At 33.8% G+C, this 18,784-nt stretch overlaps 1 protein-coding gene across 4 annotated transcripts in view; it reads left to right on the forward strand.

Moving 5' to 3' along the window:
* LOC149798261 (uncharacterized) overlaps window positions 1–18,784 on the forward strand; it is a 141,350-nt gene that overhangs the window by 106,088 nt on the left and 16,478 nt on the right. For 3 of the 4 annotated variants that reach the window (XR_016421991.1, XR_016421993.1, XR_016421992.1), the window contains exons 13-15: window positions 3,016–3,140; window positions 12,186–12,345; window positions 14,040–14,084. Coding sequence is in view for 1 of the 4 variants with exons in the window: in XM_089963397.1 (XP_089819523.1) it covers window positions 3,016–3,140; window positions 12,186–12,345 (285 nt within the window). In the remaining 3 variants the exon portion in view is untranslated. The remainder of the gene's footprint in view (window positions 1–3,015; window positions 3,141–12,185; window positions 12,346–14,039; window positions 14,085–18,784) is intronic. The other variant, XM_089963397.1, reaches the window with a different exon arrangement.

Below are 18,784 nucleotides of genomic sequence, written 5' to 3' on the forward strand. Positions count from 1 at the left end.
GGTGAAGGATTTGATGATTGCACCGAAGAAGATGTCAACACACTCATTGATGCCCACTCTGACCTCCTAACGGATGATGACTTGCTTGAGCTGACCAAGTCAGCAAGTGAAGAGGAAGAGGAATCAGCTCAAGAACAAGAAGAGGAGGACGAGGGTCTTTCAATTGAACGTCCTGGAATAATCCTGAGGACTCAACAGCAGTTGCAATCCTACATAGAAGAGTGGGATCCCTATTTTGAACGTGCTCCGAAAACGATAAATGGCTTAAATTCAGTCATGGAGACATACAGAACCGCTACACCACTATGAAAAAACAGCAGCAGCAGAGCAGAATAACATGGTTCTTCGATCGGAAACCCAAACCCTCGCATGAACCCCCACCCAAAGAAGCCCCGGCAGAAGTAGTCCTGGCAGAAGAGTCTCCTCTACCTGAAGAGGGGAACTCTGAGGAGCTGTAAATGCGCTAGTGTGGCAAATACCCATTAGGTGATACTGTACTCTATTTTTACGTCAACTGTTTATTTATCTTTTTAAGGGTAATGTATTAAGCTAACTTTTAAATGAAATTAAAGTGCTTTGGGAGCATGATTTGGGTCATATTTAGGGTTTAAACCCCAGAAATAAGCATTTATTAGCATTTTTAGTGACTCGTACCAAACATTCGTGATTCCTCCTGATCCGCGACTGGTTCTGGAACCTAACCTCGCGAATACATGAGGTAATACTGTGTATATATATATATATATATATATATATATATATATATATATATATATATATACACACACACACAGTGTGACCCCGCTTTAACACAGTAGTTGGGAGCAAAAAAAAACAACCATGGTATAGACCGAACTGTGTTATAAGCAACCAGGTTAGTTAGCTGAAGAAAATGATGCATGTACCTAAAAAAAATTGAGGGGGATGGAAGGGTAGGTAATAAATGCAGGCACAAAATCCATTCTTCATTGGCACAGTTACCATCTTAAATTGATGTATATTAAATGAGAAATATGCCTGTAGTGAAAACAGAGAAGGCATACATAATATTTTACTTTATTCAGAGAAACAAGCATTGGTACATATACGTGTTTACTGTTTATATATACATAATTATTGTATAGCATGAATAGAGTATCAACACCATGTACTCACCTGTGAATCTCATCACATGCATTGACTCCACAATACAAGTAATTCCATTTAAAATATGCACACACACATTTAAAATGCTCAATAATTTTGTCACAGGTCATGGAGAAAAATAACACAATCATGTGACCAGTGATGAAGCACAATTACTTTTCTGTACGTTCCAAGTCAGTAAAAGTTAGTTTACATTTTAAGCCATTGTTGGTGGCATTCGTAAGCATTAACTCTTTTTTCCTGCAAAAAGGAAACTTTCATGGCACAGTAAATGTGTTCATGTCATGTTAGAAAATGAAACAAACCATCAGATTCCATTGCTTTTAATTAAGTTTGGTAAAGATTCATTCACAGAAAGGTTCTTTGTTTTTATTGTAGTCGGCTTTCTTTGATGAAGGGTGCATGAGTTATTGAAATCACCGCAAAGACCAGCTTTGGAGAACCAAACAAATGCCCATTTCTTATTTTGGCGGCAACATCATGTATTGTATTTCATGATTGAGACTATTTTTGTTTCATTTGTTTAGTATGTTTTTGTAACAATCTGTGCTTCAAAGGAAATTTCACCAAACTATTTTATCTGGGTACATTTGTATAAAAGGAATCGATAGTCGTTCGGTCGATTTCAGACACTGTTCTTCCCTGCCTGTTGAATAAACAAGAAGTAATATTTAAAAAAAAAAATATTTTTTACATTTGTGGTAGTGGAGTGCTGCTGCTTTCCACACATGCATCAGAAATTTAAAAAAGATTAACTGGACGATAGATATGTAGGTGTTCTGGTCTGATGACAGTGATTACTACAGAAAATGTGAGTGTTCTGAAGGATTTAATTCTGAGTGGAAAGAAGAGGAATTTTACTCACCATCAACAGACAAATGTCAGTCTATGTAAATGTATTAATTACTTTCGAGCAGCCAAAATAAAATCTGATAAAAGATAGATTATGAGATAATAATTCATTCTGTTGATCTTCACCACCAGAAATGTCAACAACAAAAAAAGTGGATATCTCACAACATACAGTACTCATGCTAGAGTTCAACAAAAGTATATTATGATATAACAGAGCAATGTTAAGATGGTTTGTCAGTATGGACAAAGAATTTGTTTATGTAACAGTAAATAAATTTCAGTGCATTTTATATCAAGTTTGCTGCTTCCTTTCATGGGAACTCTGAATTTCTCCACTCCAAACCAGTGGCTGTGTATACAAGTTTAAACAGCCAACAATGTTGCCAGTAATATATAAAAAAATTGCCAGGTGGTATACTTTGCTGCCAATAAGGACAAGAATCGCAATTTGTGACATTGGCAGAGCCCTGTGCGATCCCTGAATAAACTTTTTACACGTCATTTTTCATACTCATAAAAAAGGATTTTTTTTTTTCGTGTATGAGAAAAATGCATATACAATTTCAGGATCCATGCCACGATCATCTTGTATTATTCACACGCGATCTCTTCCCCTAAATGATGATACTCTTTTTTACGTTTTCTTATTCATACTTTTAAGAAAGAGTTTTTTTTTCTCCATGTACAAGAAAATACATGCATATGAAATTTCATGTGCCACACCACAACCATGATATATCCGAATTTGTGTTATAATGGAGCATACTATAGTAGGGTCACACTATATATATATATATATATATATATATATATATATATATATATATATATATATATATATATATATATATATATATACATAGAGAGAGAGAGACAGCACATACTCTAACAAATAAAATGGCTTTGAACAATAGACCTAATCTGATAGCCATCCCATTGGTCATAGACAATTAGGTAAGTAGAAATGAAAGAAATATAAATTACACAGAATTTTGAGTTGTGTCTTTTTTCCAGGAAACCATCGTCAAGTTTTGAATCGATGTATACCAGACCTAGTGCGGGACCTTGATTTTAAAAATGTCTCTTTGCACATCCAGAAAAAAGAACTTTTTGATGATGTGATAATGCGTAACATCAGGGTAAGATAGCAATACTTGAGTTTCACATGAAGGTATATAGAGTATCTTTGTATGATTTTATGGTGGATCTACAAGTGAAATACAACTGAATTATTACAGTAGTACCTTTGCATCTCACCTGGCCATGTTAGTTTATGTTAAACCTACCATAAGGATTCATAGGTATCTCACCAAAATTGAGACCTTTCCTTTTCGACTTGTTAAACTTTCTGTTAATATATAACATTTTCTAGTTAAATTGAAAAAAACACAAAATATACCAAATGATCTATTTCGAAATCATTCTGTCCTGAAGAGGACCATTAGGTTGGCTTTTGTTTACTAAATTCTTTCTTGAAGTATGGATGATTTTCATACTGAAATATGGCTTGACTGGGAAATTTTTTATTTGAATTGAGGGTACTCCATATTACACAATGTATCAGGTGGATTTACCAGAATTGTTGGACTAATTTATATACCTTTGAAAAAAGATGTTCAATAAAAGAACAGTCAAAAAGTAATGTAGTTTTGAGAAACATCATTTTAAGTTAAGCCAAAATAGTTTCTCATCATTGTAGGTCCTAGAAGAGGAATATACCCAAGTTTTCATGTCAGTCACAGACAAATGAAACTGGGCCAATGAGAAGAATATTATTTCATTTTCAGATTACACCAGAAGATCGTGTTCATATATATGTGTGTGTGTGTGTATATATATATATATATATATATATATATATATATATATATATATATATATATATATATATATATATATATATATATATATATTAGTCAAAACTGTCCTAACAGACAGTCACCAGAGTTAAGCAGTCTCTTGGTCAGAATGGTCATTCTAATTTCCCACAAGCATGTTTCCTATATAAATGTCATGTAATCAGCAGTCACCTATCTTCCACTGACTGACAGTGGTCATGCGTTTTTTAACCAAGCAGTTGTTTGACTCTGCCTTCAGTGGTCACAGGAGGGTATCAGCAATGACTGATCCAAGTACCAAATATCTTCTGTTTGATCAACAGGGCATGTATATATAAAAGGTATATTATGTGACTCGATCTTTAAATGTTTCATATTTCAGAGTATAAGTTACCATAATAATCCAGTAAAACTGAAAGGTACCAACATGTCGATTTCAAAAGTAAGGCAATTTTTATTGTTATTTTAAGATTATGAATTAAGTCTATCTCCGATGAAAGAAATACATTTAATTCTCTGAGTAGATGTACACTGCACTGGCAGTATTCCTTATGGTTTAGGTGCTACCAACAAAAGCCATAGGAAGCTTGTTTTCATTCCCTAATCATCAAAGGTCACTAAAAGAACAGACTCATTTCATTAAGGTGAGTTTGATGCTTAATCCTTCAGTTGTTTAAATGTGAACACTTGTTTTCATGCCTGATTATACCAAAAGCCCTAACAAAAAGTGAATGCTCAAAGTATACAAATTAAAGTTCTTTTTGTTGATGAGCTTGGGATTTAGATGTATCAATGTTTACATGTTTCATATTTTGATTGTACTTACCGTGTTCAGGTGAAACTAAAAGGGTGTCAACATGTCAGCTTAGAAAGCAAGGTAGTTTTTATCTTTACAGGAGGGATCAAAGCAATTTGTTTGCTAAATAGTGAAAAAAAGTAGTCATGTAGTTGCAGCAGAAAAGGGATGATGACATGTAAACTAGATATTTTAGCCAGCTTTGAGAACAATGTTAATCCAGAGTGTAAGAAATCATGCACTACAACAGAAAATTACGAAATTAATGAATTATACTGTAAATGGTTCCAGGATGCTACATCCTGTTGAATTAATGTATCAGGATCATTAATAAAGGAAAAAGCACTGAAATTTACTGCTGATTTAGGGATATCCACAGAATGTTTCAAAGCATCTAATGGATCATTGGAATTATTCCTGAAGAGACACAACATTGTATTCAAATCTATGCATGGAAGAAAGGGGACGTTAACTGAAAACTGGAAAGCTGTACTGCCTAGCTTGTGTGAAGGATATGAACCCATGAACATTTTCAAAGTGGACAAAAACAGGACTATTCTTCAATGACATAACTAAGTCCACATACGTTTGTCATGGATGACGATTGCTCTGCTGGGAAAAGATCCAAGAACAAAATTGCCATTGCTTTTTGTGCCAGTATGACAGTTACATGTATATTGCATTATCTAAAGTATCTTTTTTATGAAAACTATTTTAGACCGATTTTCTTGTTTTTCCCTGTTAATTGGATAAATCTGTTAATTGTTATTTTAAGATGTTGAATTAATGTTATCCCTTATGGTCTAGGTGCTACTAACAATAGCCACAGGAAGCTTCTATTCATTCCTAAATCATCAAAAAGTGCAGACAAAAGCCATTTGGGTTATGGCTTCTCCCATTTCGAGCAAATGCTTTATCCATCGTTTGATTAAAGTGTGAACACTTGTTTTCATGCCTAATTATACCATCTGCCCAAATAAAAAGTCAGTCATGTGTTTCACAATAAAAGTAAACTGTCAATTAGTAATTTTACTAAAGAGCCATTTTTCTACTGATAATAAGATAAAAGTATGTGTGTGTGTGCGTGTGTGAGAGAGAGATATATGAATAAATGAGTGCATGTACACATTTGTAGTTTTCTTGATTTGATTCTTGATTTGAATCATCAGATTGGTTTTATAAGACATAAAAATAAAAGCTAAGTCATGTACTCAGTTGTTTCTCTACAGGAGAGAAGATAAAACCTCTTCTCATTGACAGGTCGACAAAACCACGATGTTATCAAGCCAGAAAACATTCGTTTAATATACAGAAGCAACAAGAAATCATGAATGACAGGTATTCTTTTTGAGTTGTGGATGAAGTGGTTTGATTACAGGATGAATCAACAGAATAAGAAGGTCATGCTATTCTTGGACATTGCACCCACCCATACAGAGATCAAGCTGTGGAATATAAAGCCTTAGTTCCTTCCAGTTAACACAACTTCTGTGTGTCAGTTAAATTAGATCAAGGTATATTCCAGGCAGCAAAACTCAAGTATAGGAAGGGTCATTGACAGCACATCCTCAAAGGGATGGAAAAACTACCAACACAAATTGTATCATTGATAAAGCTTATAAATGAGATTTAACTGCATGATGCAATTTTTTGAATCCACAAGCCTGGAAAGAAGTCGAAGAATCCACTATCCAGAAATGTTTCATAAGGTGTGAAAGTGGTATTGGAGCAGTTGAAGATGATTCTACTTATTGTTTATAAGATGACCTGGGAAATATTTGGATGTGAGTTTATAGAAATGCTTGACATTGATCAGAACGTTGTCATGTGATAATGATTTGATTAATTGGGACATATGAACTGCTTGGTGATGATGAACCTGATAGTGTGGGTGGGGAGGAGAGTGCTGATTCTACACCTGAACTTGGAGTATGAACTTTACAGGAAGTACATGAATTTATACATAAACTGAAAGGGTTTGCAATTCATCATGGAAAATCACAAATGCTGAAATAAATTATGGAGGTTTCAGACAATACAACTGAAATAGGGATGGAGATATGTGGAAAGCAAACTAAGATGAGTGATTTTTTGAAGTCTTTATAATGATTTAATGTACATGGTGGATTAAAGTGATGAACCAAGTTTAAGAGCTGTACTTGAGTTAAGAAATCACCTGTCTACAAAGGCCAGTTTTGCCTTTTCCCATGGCTGGCTGCTGTAGAGAGGTTCCACTTTGTGTACTGGTAACATAATTTTAAAGAAGACCTTGACCTTTATTCCTGTCTCTTAAGTTTGCATTAGTTCTAAGATTAATTGTTGCTTTTTTTGTTACAGTTTTACTTGAGTAACAAGTGACATGAATTCATAACCTTTTAGACAGAATTCAAACTCAAGCTGTATATAGCAGACAGTGCTGAAGAACATTGTTGTAAATAAATTACATGTGTACAAGTATGTGTGCTGTCTGAAATAAAGGTGCAAACTATACTCTATTTTCTCTTTTCATTCTACAGTCGATGTTTATTTTGCAGTGGACATATCATAGTTTTACTATTCCTCAGTATATAAAATAACCTTTTTTCTGAAGAAATAAAAACAATACGATCAAAAATAAAGCTGTCAAAATGTTAGGAAACTTCTACCAGGTACCCGTCAACTGCTCAAGTAGCCTAGTGGTTAGAGCATCCAACTCAGATGTGGGAAGTCACAGGTTCGAACCCTGGCTGAGTCATACCAAAGACTTATTTTAAAATATGTTAGTAGCAGCTGCCTCACTTGGAACTCAGCATTAGGAGGTTAGTGTTAGGACCAGTGGGCCAGGTGTCAGAATAATGTGATTGGGTGGGTCATGATGCCACATGTCTACAGTATGATGCTAGAAATCACTATAAGATGTCACACTGCAGACCTTGGAGTGATGTGACTGAAAAATTGTTAAAGCTGCGTTAAAATCCAAAATACACACACTTGGTACCCATCAGTCCTAACGATCAGTTACCCAGGTACCCAATCAAAGGGAAATTGTATTACATATGAACCTGAACTGCTTTCTTGTAGGTTCATACATGCCAAACCCCATTAGAGGTATAAACATAATTATTACTAATATAAGTGGCAATAAAATGTACTGTAATCGAGCATTAAAAAAGCAATCTATATATTTCATGCCATAAGTACAGAAAACTATCAAAAACACATTTATTTTTGCTACTTACCATGGATTGCAGTTAAACTTCTTGTCACAAATCAGCTAAATCCATGTGGATTAGTTGTTAATGTTATGTATAATTTTAATTTAATTTAATTGTTTGTTTGTTAGTTTGAATTTTTTTTTTGTTCCATTATATGCTATTGTAATGTAATATTGTTTACTGGATTTGATATTGTCCAGAATAGAGTTCAGTTCTACTTGATCAGACTGACTTTTTTATATTTTTATTTTTGATGTAAACAACTAATAATAGAAACATTGTATCTAATTACTGACCTTGTTCCAAAATCAGTGACAGTTTTAGTAAACAACTTTTAAAAAAAATATATTATTATCCTTCTCAGAGTAAGAATCATTAAGTTGAGTCAAAGTCATACCTGGACTACTTGACATCAAGCATGTGTCAATTGGTAAACAAACTTCTATTTTATGTTATGATAAGAATTCTATCAGTCATGCATTAATACTAGAGACATGGGCTGAGCTTTTATTTTCTACAAATTATTGAATTCAATTGATTGTTTTCTCTGGAAACACAAAATTACCCTGATAATTCTTGGACAAAGACATTTACTGGAATTTATAGGGAATTCAAAAACTGGAATAATATTTTCTGTGATTCAACATAACATTGTTGACACATCAGTACAATGTTGACTATTGCAGATGTCATTGCCTTCCATCTTGAATTTCATCGGGATTTGAACAAGGCCAAAGGATAAATTCCTCAGTGGAATAATGATTGAAATACATGTACATGTAAATCCAAAAGGATGGATGGACAATAACATGTTGGGGAAGTGGTTAGATAAATGTTTTGAAGATAAAGTTGGTGGATTTTTCCTCACTAAGAAGTCTCTCCTCATTATGGTTTCTATGCATGCACACATCAGTGCCGCGACAAAGATTGAAACCAAGAAGACATCGTTAGGCATCATCCCAGGTGGTATGACAATGTTATTATAATCATTAGACATTTCCATCAATCGCTGTTTCAAAGCTGAGCTTTGGAAGTTGTAGGAACATTGGATGAGGGCAGGCGAGCACAGCTTCACAAACACATGACATATGTGGAGCACTACATATTCCCAGGTTGCACATTGGGTTAAAGATGCATGGGACAGGGTTCCTGAATTGGCTGTTGTGAATGGCTTTGCTAAAGCAGATATTGTCAGCAGGATAGAGAAGACAGATGAGGATGATGAGATGGAAACAGACAATAATGAAAACATTTCCAATGATCTGAGCCATGAGATAGCTGCCATTTTTCATTCTGTTACAAAAGACGAAGACTTTGAGGGATTTTCAGATATTAGAGATGATTAAGTGAACTCTTAATCATTATTTTCTTAATTATAATGTGGAACAGTTCTATACTACAGGTAATAAAATGAATTACAACATCGATGTGCTTTCAGTTATTATTGACATGTTAAATAATATGTATTATAAAACTCTTCATTTGTGTAAATTTTATACAGCATTTCATAGATATGTTAAAGTATAAAAAAAAGTCTTTTATTTTTCTTTTTTAACTTTTCTGTTTTCTGTCTCTTAATTTTCTTCACATTTCTGGATTCCCTATTGATAGCCTCATTTCCCTATTGTTAGCCTCACTGATTTTATTTCATCTGTTTAATCTTGTACCAAAGACTGGTTTCAACTGGAATCAGCAAGTTAAAGCCTAATAGAACTTTAATTAACATGTACGTAGCATGCACAGCCATGCGGCTTTTGTTGCCATGGATATCATAATTAAAACAAGCATTGGCTGTTTATTCAGCTGTGTCAATTGATAATGGAATATAGCAGTGCCTTGTACAGTAGTAAAATCACAAGCATGTTAGCATCGGTGATGCAATTTCATGATTGCCAGTAATATGGAGTATCGTACAGTGATACCATAAATATTCATGAAACTGGAAGTAATACTAGTGTAAAAAATGAAGCCAAGTTATTGACATGGCCTCGTCTTATTCTCCGAATTGACTTATATATGGATGAAGGAGACAAAATTAGTGAATTCGACTTATACTCCGCATCGACTTATAGGCCAGAAAATGCAGTACATTATTTGTCCAGCCCATTTGCATTTGGTATATGCAATAGTTGTAGATCTATACCCCTTATTTGATTTATTCTTTGTTTCTTTTTGTATGACTAATTATGATTATGGTGTATGGGGTTCTCAGCAGTACATAATAATATTCATACACACATAAGGAATAGACTTAGAAACAATCAACAGATTAATGCTTATATAACTAGAGGAGACATCTTTTGAGGGTTTTGATTTTAATATAACTCAAACAGAATGGAGCAGGAAGAAAGAGAGATGAGTATTTAAGTATTAGGTAAATGTTAAACTACGGCTGTTTCCTCCTCTGTTTCTCTCCCCATTTTTTGTCTACTCCCCTCTTATTTTGGTGACACAGGGGAGGCTCCCCCCTTATGATAAAATCCTGGTAACATCTCTGTGTGACTGTATTTTCAATGCAATGAATAAAATATAGTAAATAATCAGTTCTGTTTTAGAAGGCTGCATGTTTCAAAGAGTGCTGTTAGTCAGGTCACATTATATTCCTAGGTAATATATAATAATTTCCCTCTGCATCTCATTTTCTTAAATAATGGCAAATGTAAGGAGACATAGTTTCATTAATTCACCTAGATCCAAATTGTAGTGAATTCTCAAGTCTCAGTTTTCTGACAACCTTGATCATAGGCAGTTAAATGTCACAGTATTTCAGCCATGAGTACATAATGTCAATATAACTTCTCCATGTGTATCACACAAAGGCTAATTGTCATTAAAAGGTGGCTTGGCCTTTAATTTGTCATGTGATAGGATCTCTTGCAAGTGTTTACAGCGGAGTTGGGAGATACTGGGCAGAGGATTTGTCAGAACATGAATGTATAAATTGCAATTCTGCATTGTCCTAACTTCACTGTGTTGGCTTGCTTTAAATTTTTTAGTTTTAGTTGTTGAGACTTGAGTATGTTTTAACTTGGATACAGTTGTCTTGAGTAATTGTTTATTCTCAAGAACATTTCGGTTTACTAATGTTTTGACATGGTACATTTTGACCTGGTACCATCTGCAGTGCTTGACCTTGGTAAATATTAGAGACGAATATTAAAGCTTTTTTCCCCCCTGTTTCCCCTTTGGATATGTAATTTATTTAACGAAAATGTATTGTGATAAATTGTTGTTTATTAATTAGTAGTTCACATTGGGAACGTGGTGTTATGCATTATTGACAACTGTACCATTCATCTGTCTAAACTTGCCTTTGTGGTTAGTTTTTACTCTCAGACCTTTGATAAATATGATGAAATCTACTGACTTTTGTTGTAATTTTCAGTGTAAAATCCCATGTTTTGGGTGTCCATGACAATGAATGTCCTTTGATATACAGCCCATAGTCATATTGCATTGAAGTGGATGTTAGGGATCCAACCAGACATAAGCCAAACTAGTTGTCCTTTCAGTCTGCTTAAAAATTGACTGTGCCAATTATTGACCACATTTGCTTATTTGTCAGTCCAGAACATGCCACAGAGGGAGCCAGCTTTGGCTTTTACGCAGCAAACCAGTGGAAATTCATTTCTAAAATGGGTTCAGATCATGAAAATATTATGTTCAGAGTTAAAAGAGCATGTTAAATACCCTTCTAGTATCAAATTTGCAATGGATGGTATTTTTTGTTTTAGCAAAAACATAAGTAGTATTGTGATAAGTATACAGTGTTGGGCAAAGTCAAAACACAGATGAGTGATAGTTGCAACTGGTTCATCTCAAGGAAGAGTGCATGGAAAAAAGTATTCCCAAGACTTACATAAGTGGACTTTAAAAACAAATCAATCCTTCTTTTTTGATAAAGGTGTAAGGGCTTCCATTTAAAATTTAAGAACCATTCTTTTCTGTAAACTTTTCTTCATATCAGCATATGCAGTGAAGTACTGTATATTTAACATGTAAATTTATTGAATTTCAATAGTTGTTGCCTGTGATATATCCTCTGATTTTTGGCATGGTCATATATCTAATTCAGATGTATGGAAAGAGTCTCAAAATAAAAACATCTCTTGATTTTAAAAATGCATGTTTTGAGAGCAAAAATGTTTTTAATTCAGTAATGATGATAATCAAATCTTAAAAAATCCGGGAAAAAACCTGCAAAAGACCTGGAAATCATTATTTCAAAAAGTGGGGGAACCCAGTCTGTTGGTGAAACTTGGACCCAGATTTAATTATTTTAATTTTGAAATATATTCCTTTGTAAAATTACTCATTGAAAACACTTAACAGTGTTTCATTTGTTTGATTTTTTAGGAGCAAAGAACAACATCTGACAAGATAACAGACCTCATAGAACATATTAAGCAAAGAGATCAGGATACCTACAGTAAGTTCAAAGAATGTCTGGTCCTGGCTGATCAGTCATTTTTAAAAGACAAGCTTGAAGAAGAGGAAGCAAAACTTGCCTTAGAAGGTAAACGTGAATATCAGTGTGCAAGTTAATTACTGACTATATGGTCAAATGACTTTATGGCATGGTTCTCCATCTGTCAAGGGGCCCTGGCTGCCCAAGTAGTCTAAGGTGGTCACCTTTACAAAGCACTCACATTTCACCTCAGTCAGCTTAGGGTATAGTCTTGGTTTGGTCAATATCCTTATGTGAAAAAGCATGCCACTAGCTAGGACCTGTTGGTTTGTGGTTACTCCAGTAATCAATGATTGTTTGTTTCTACTTTGAAGAAAGCAATTAACCCATTCCAACCAAACTTGACAGACAGCATTCTGGCATTAAGGACTTGATGTTTTTTTATTATTGAAATGATGTTAATCTGCTATCAAATATGAAAACCGTTAAATGACTTCTCAAAGACTGCTCAGAAGAATTTGACCCATAAAATTAACAGAAAACTGCAAGACATGGTGAGCTTTCAGATTTTTCTATTGACACCAATGGATGAACAAATATGATAAGCTACCAAAAACAAAACAAAAATCGGCTTTAAACAACTTTTGAAACTTTGTAAAGAGAATTTGAACAGAGAATGATGTTCTTTCAATAAAAAGCATTCATTTTTATCAAAATGAGGCTTACATGCTATCAGATATAACTTCCATTGCCAAAAAATAGAAATGATGTTTCATTACTTTTTATGTAGAACAAATGCTTATAACCATTGTACCTAACTTGATAGCATTTTTGCATATAGGGATTTTATACAAATGATACATTTACTAAAAAGATAAATCTAATGACAGCTTCACAGAAACTGCCCAGAGGAATTGATCAAATTGACAGAAAGCATTATTTCATGAAGGCCTTGGAGGTTTGTACATATTATTCATCATGAAAAAAGGGTTTCCATGGAATTCCTGGATTAGGAACATGAGAATCCACTGCCATCTAAAACCTTAAGAGAAAGAGAACCAACTTTGCCTTCTTGTAAATGTGTGAAGAGCTAACCTTTTTTTTAAAACAATTCTTGCTAATTTATTAATTCAAATTGATTCCAATTTCAATACAAGAATTGTATTAAATGAATTATTTACCTTATTGAGAGAGATTGGTTTTGGTTTTGTTGGGTTTAACATCATTTTTCAGCACATGAAAGGCTACTCATCAATCTGTTTGAATTTAGAAAAGCAAATAAAATGTAAAAATACCTTATTGACACCACTATACTTGTGCACATGTTGGTGGATTTGGTGCTAATATTCTGTGTATTGTTTTAATGAGACATCCCCAAATATAACTATGGATACAAGCATAATCCATTATGTGCAAATCAAAGTTATTGTTATTGTGTAGTTTAATGCTGGTTTTCAGCACATGATAGGTTATACATGGCAGCCAGTAAATTTGGTGGAAAAAGAACCCGGGATACCCCGAGAAAATCCACAAACCTAAGGGAAGTGTTAGTAAGCTTTTTTACATACCCATGTTGGTCAAGCCAAACTCATGCAGACAGAGGTGAGGTTTGTGAGTGATCTTCAATACATGTGTACCTTAATATATTAAAATATAAATAACACTAATGACATGTAAACGTCCATGTAAAACATCACCCATCCATATGTTAGCCATGCATCACACCTGTTTGCTATGTAGTGTTATGTAGCATGAAATACTCTATGGTCAGATTCTTTAAATAACCCACCTATACTTTTCAGGTTACAGGCAGGGGCTATATTTCTTGAACAGATAGGTATAATAAGGTATTCTTCTACTGCTTTTTATTATTATTATTATTATTATTATTATTATTATTATTATCTCAACCAGCTCTTAAAGGCTAAATTAGCTGATGTTATTGACTTGCATTCTTATTGTGTCATTTGTCCATCAACAATCACAGTTTTAACTTTTGTTAAAAGACCACTTTTCCTATTTTGATGAAATCTGGCAGAAAGGATGCTTGCATGAAGGGCTTTAAAAATATACGACTGATGCTGATATGCCTTCATATATAGTTGCTAGTGATTAAAATAAAAAATGTAGATTGAAATAACTTCTTTTCAATAACTGCTGAACAGAAGTTGATCAAATTTTACAGAAAACATTGAGATCTTTGATGTCTTAAGATGTGGCCACTAATACTAGAAGTAGAATGACAGCATTACTAAAACTTAAATGGAAAAAAAAAGCTTTAAAAGAACTCTTCATAGAAAACTGTCTGGCAAGAATACCAGTCATCTTTGTGCAGGTGGTGCTTATCTTCCATCAGATGTGGCTACCATTAGTAAAAATAGAAAATTCTTTAAACAACCTTTCTAAATCTAATTATTCTAGCATAAAGACCTTTCAGGTTTCTACAATTGAAGTTTATTCAAGATCAAATATGACTGCCATCATTACAGATAACAACCTTTAAATGACATCACCAAAACTACAGAAAACATTTCTGCCAAACAGAACAGAAAGTGTCATGGCATGAAGACAACATGACGCCAATCCATGATCATATATGTTAAAATTTAAAGACTTTTTAATGATTTTTTTCTTCACATCTGCTCACTAGAACTTGAGCAAATTGAACGAAAACATCTTGGCATGCAGACCTTTCAAAGTTTTGTCAATGATGTCAATCTGCCATCTCATATTACCACGGTCATTCAAAATAGGTAAACATGTAAATACTTAAAGTAATTTGACTAGGTATGCCATGGCATAAAGAACTTTTTGAAGTTTGTACAGCAGATGGAGATCAACTGCTAAATAGGATCAACATTACAAAAATAAAGACAATTTTTATATAAATTCACCAAATGCACTGAGTGGAATTTGATGATATTGGAGAGAAAGTACACTGGCATGTAGAAATACATGTAGCTTCTGCCTTGAACTAATTCATCAGCTTTAATTGGTAAATGCCCCAAGGTAAATGATGCATTGTCACAGACAAGAGAATGTTGACCAGAAATTGACATAAATATAGGTTTCCTATTGTCCAAAATTGTTAATAAGAAAAGATCAGTCAGTAAGTTAACTTCCATTCCCCATTCTCTTCTCAAATACTTAAACCATAAACATCATTAGTACTAAGTTTAGATGCAGCTAATTATAATGTTTAAAAACTATATGTCTAAAATGTTCTTGGAATTTTCTGATGAAATGTTTTAGGAGTTATGCATTACTAAAAACAGAAAAAACTTTTAAATGACTTTTCTAAAACCACTGAATAGAATTTGACTAAACTTGACTTACACCATTATGGAAAGAAGACCTTTTCATTGTACACAGTTGATGCCAACCAGATATATCTGCTGTTGCAAAAGCAGAGAAAAGTATTTAAACAACTTTATCTGAAAAACTGCTCAACAGATCTGGCAAATATTAAAGAAAACATACTGACATAAAAAGCTTTCAGATCTGTTAAAGTGATGCCATTCCACCACCAGGTACAGCTGTTGTTACTTAATGTAAAATAGAAGAACTGCTGTTAATTACAATAAAAAAAGGGGGGAAAATATCTTTAAATGACTTGCTCTTAGAAACCATTCAGTAGACATTACTTCTTCTCCCACAGACTTAGAAGCTTTGATCTGTGGTTTGTGAGGATTTGAAGAGTGGGTATATTGTCTTTATGCCTATGTGTCTGTCTGTCATTCTGTTTGTCCATTTTGTCCATCAATCTGTGACCAAACTTAATCACTGATTCACCCTCCAGCACAAATTTAATGATATTTTATTAACAGATGTACAATGCAAAGCACATAATATGCCAGTTGTGGACAGATGGACAGACACACTGACACTTTAAATAGCATCACTATCCCCACTCTTCTGAAAAGCAAAGGAATAAATTACCATGGCTAAAAATATCACTTGAAAAAGGTGATTCATGTTATTTGTCCTCTTATTGGCCTCAGTGTTTGGTCAAGGTCTTGAAGATGACATAGAGATCATTTTAGGAATGTTAAAAATGTAATCAAATTTTATTTTGGAGCATAACATTTTAACAGGTAATTCGATTAAAAAGCTTTGAACCAGTTAGTAAAAGTACGTTATCTGTGAAAATCTGTGTATCATGTTTGAATTAATCCATTTTTGTTAAATTTTTTCAAAATTTCCTCATGGTTCTGTTGGAAGATCCATGGTGATCCAAACAAAAACAGCAGAGTATATTATCAGGGAAATATAAGTTGAGTAATAGCAATGACCGCAGTATGGGTTCAAAAATTTGTTAGTAAATTTTGAAAGCTTGAAGAAAGCTTTGACAATTCTCACTACTAATGTAATACCACATTTCTGCATCAAATTAATTGATGAGTAAGGTTACAGGTCAGTATTCTAAATTTACCACATGTAACATTATTTTTGCCATTCAATTTTAGAGCTCTTTCAGCTAAGTTTAAGGACGAAATTTAAGAGCCATTTGAGAGATGAAACATACACATATATCTACATCATCATCTTGCATGTGTATCACATACCACATTCTTACCTTTTGATGTCAAAGTCAGAGTTGAATATTTTAAGTTTTCCTTCAGTTTGTTTTTTAGATTCTGTCACAGTAGAGCCATTGGAAATTAAGGGATGAAAAGTTGTTGTTACAATATTGTTTTTTTATTAAAAAAGTCTAATGGACATAGACCAAAAGAGGTTATGGGATGGTTTGTTGTCCATCTGTCTGTTAACACGTTTGTTATTGCTAATCTTCTTAAACTACATGGAGGATTGCCATGAAACGTTACATACACACTGATCCCATGATCTTGTTCGTTCTAAGTGAAAATGGTGCTGTTCATATATAAAGTATGGCCATCAGAATGGTTAGCTTGAAAATTTATCACTGCTTTTCCTGAACAGAAGGTCATACTGACATTGGGTTTTCATCAAATGACCTCAAGTGATGTCTAGTTGGCCTTAAATGAAAAGTCTGCTGATGTGATGTCAAATATGGCTGCCACAGTGGCCATTTTGAAAATGTTTTTATCACTACTCCTGATAAATCAAAGGTCATATTGACATGTTGTTGTTACCAGAAGACTTTTGATGATGTCTATCTAGTTCTACATGATAATGATGCTACTCTCGCATCCCATATGGCTGCCATAGTGACCATCTTGAGAATCATGTTATCACTACTCTTCCTGAATGGATGGTCATATAAAAATAGAGTTTTTAGTCAAAGACTTTGCATGATTTCTACTTTGTCCTAAATGAATATGGTGCCATTCAATCATCCAGTATTGCCACAATGGTGACATTCTTGAAAATCTTGTCATCATTGCTTCAGAATGAGTGGTCATATCAGTAAGAAATTTTCACTTAAAATCTTCTTATGATGTCTAGATAGTCATAAATGAAAATGGTGCCAGTCTAAGCTACAATATTGTTACCACAATGGCAATCTAGAAAATCCTGTTATTGCTGCTTCCTCTAGATGGAGGGTCATATCATTATTGCTATCACCAGAAGACTTCTAGTTGGTCCTGAATGGAGATGAAAATGATGCACATCTGATATCTAGTAAGGCCACTATGGCAACCATCTTGAAAATCTTGTTATTGTTGATACTCCAGAACAGAATGTCATCTCAGCATGAGCATGGAGTTTTCACCTATATAATATAATGTCTGGTTGGTCCTTAGTTAATATGGTGTTGATCTTATGTCAGGTATGGCCAACATGGTGTCCATCCTGAAAATCTTGTTATTGCTACTCTCTTATATGGAAAACCATTTTTATACGGGGTTTTCATCAGAAATGTTCTTATGATGTCTAGTTGATTTTAAATGAAAATGATAAAAATGACACTCAATGTGGCCATAATGAAAATGGTGCCAATAATACATGGCTGCCATGATTGTTGTCTTGAAAATATTGCTGTTAATAATCCCTCTTAATGGAAGGTCATATTGACATATGATCATTGCCTAATGATGTTAGCTTGGTCCTAAATGAATATGGTGTTAATCTTAAATTCAGTATGTCCACCACAGCAGATAATTTTAAAATCTTGTTCCATAAAGCTTTATAGATGGTTTCAACACTAAGAACTTAAAGGGAAGAAATGGTCTTATTTTGAATTCCTGGAAATTCTTGTCACCCAGGTGAGTCTCATTCCCTTTGAAGGACTCTTATTCAGTAACATCTTCCCTTATGTTTGTAACTTTCGAGCTCATTTTTAAAAAAATTTGGGCTGCTGCTTTCAAGTGCAATGTCCCAGGTATACATTTTATGATTGCCTTAGTCTTCAAACCTGTTTGAAGTTCAGGAATTAACCATGATGCACTTGTATTTCTCTATCTGATAGAATCTAATTTATCACAGTCAAGGTTTTATCTTTTTTTGAGGTCAAGGTCTCTGATCAATTTCTTCCTATTTTGTGCATCTTTACCCCTATGCCATTTGAGATAGAAACTCTACAACACTGTTTCCTTGTGTACTGTTGGTGTCCTCACGACTGTTG

This window comes from Sinohyriopsis cumingii, chromosome 6 (genome assembly GCF_028554795.1).
Source record: "Sinohyriopsis cumingii isolate HCF-2022 chromosome 6, ASM2855479v2, whole genome shotgun sequence".
NCBI lineage: Eukaryota > Metazoa > Mollusca > Bivalvia > Unionida > Unionidae > Sinohyriopsis > Sinohyriopsis cumingii.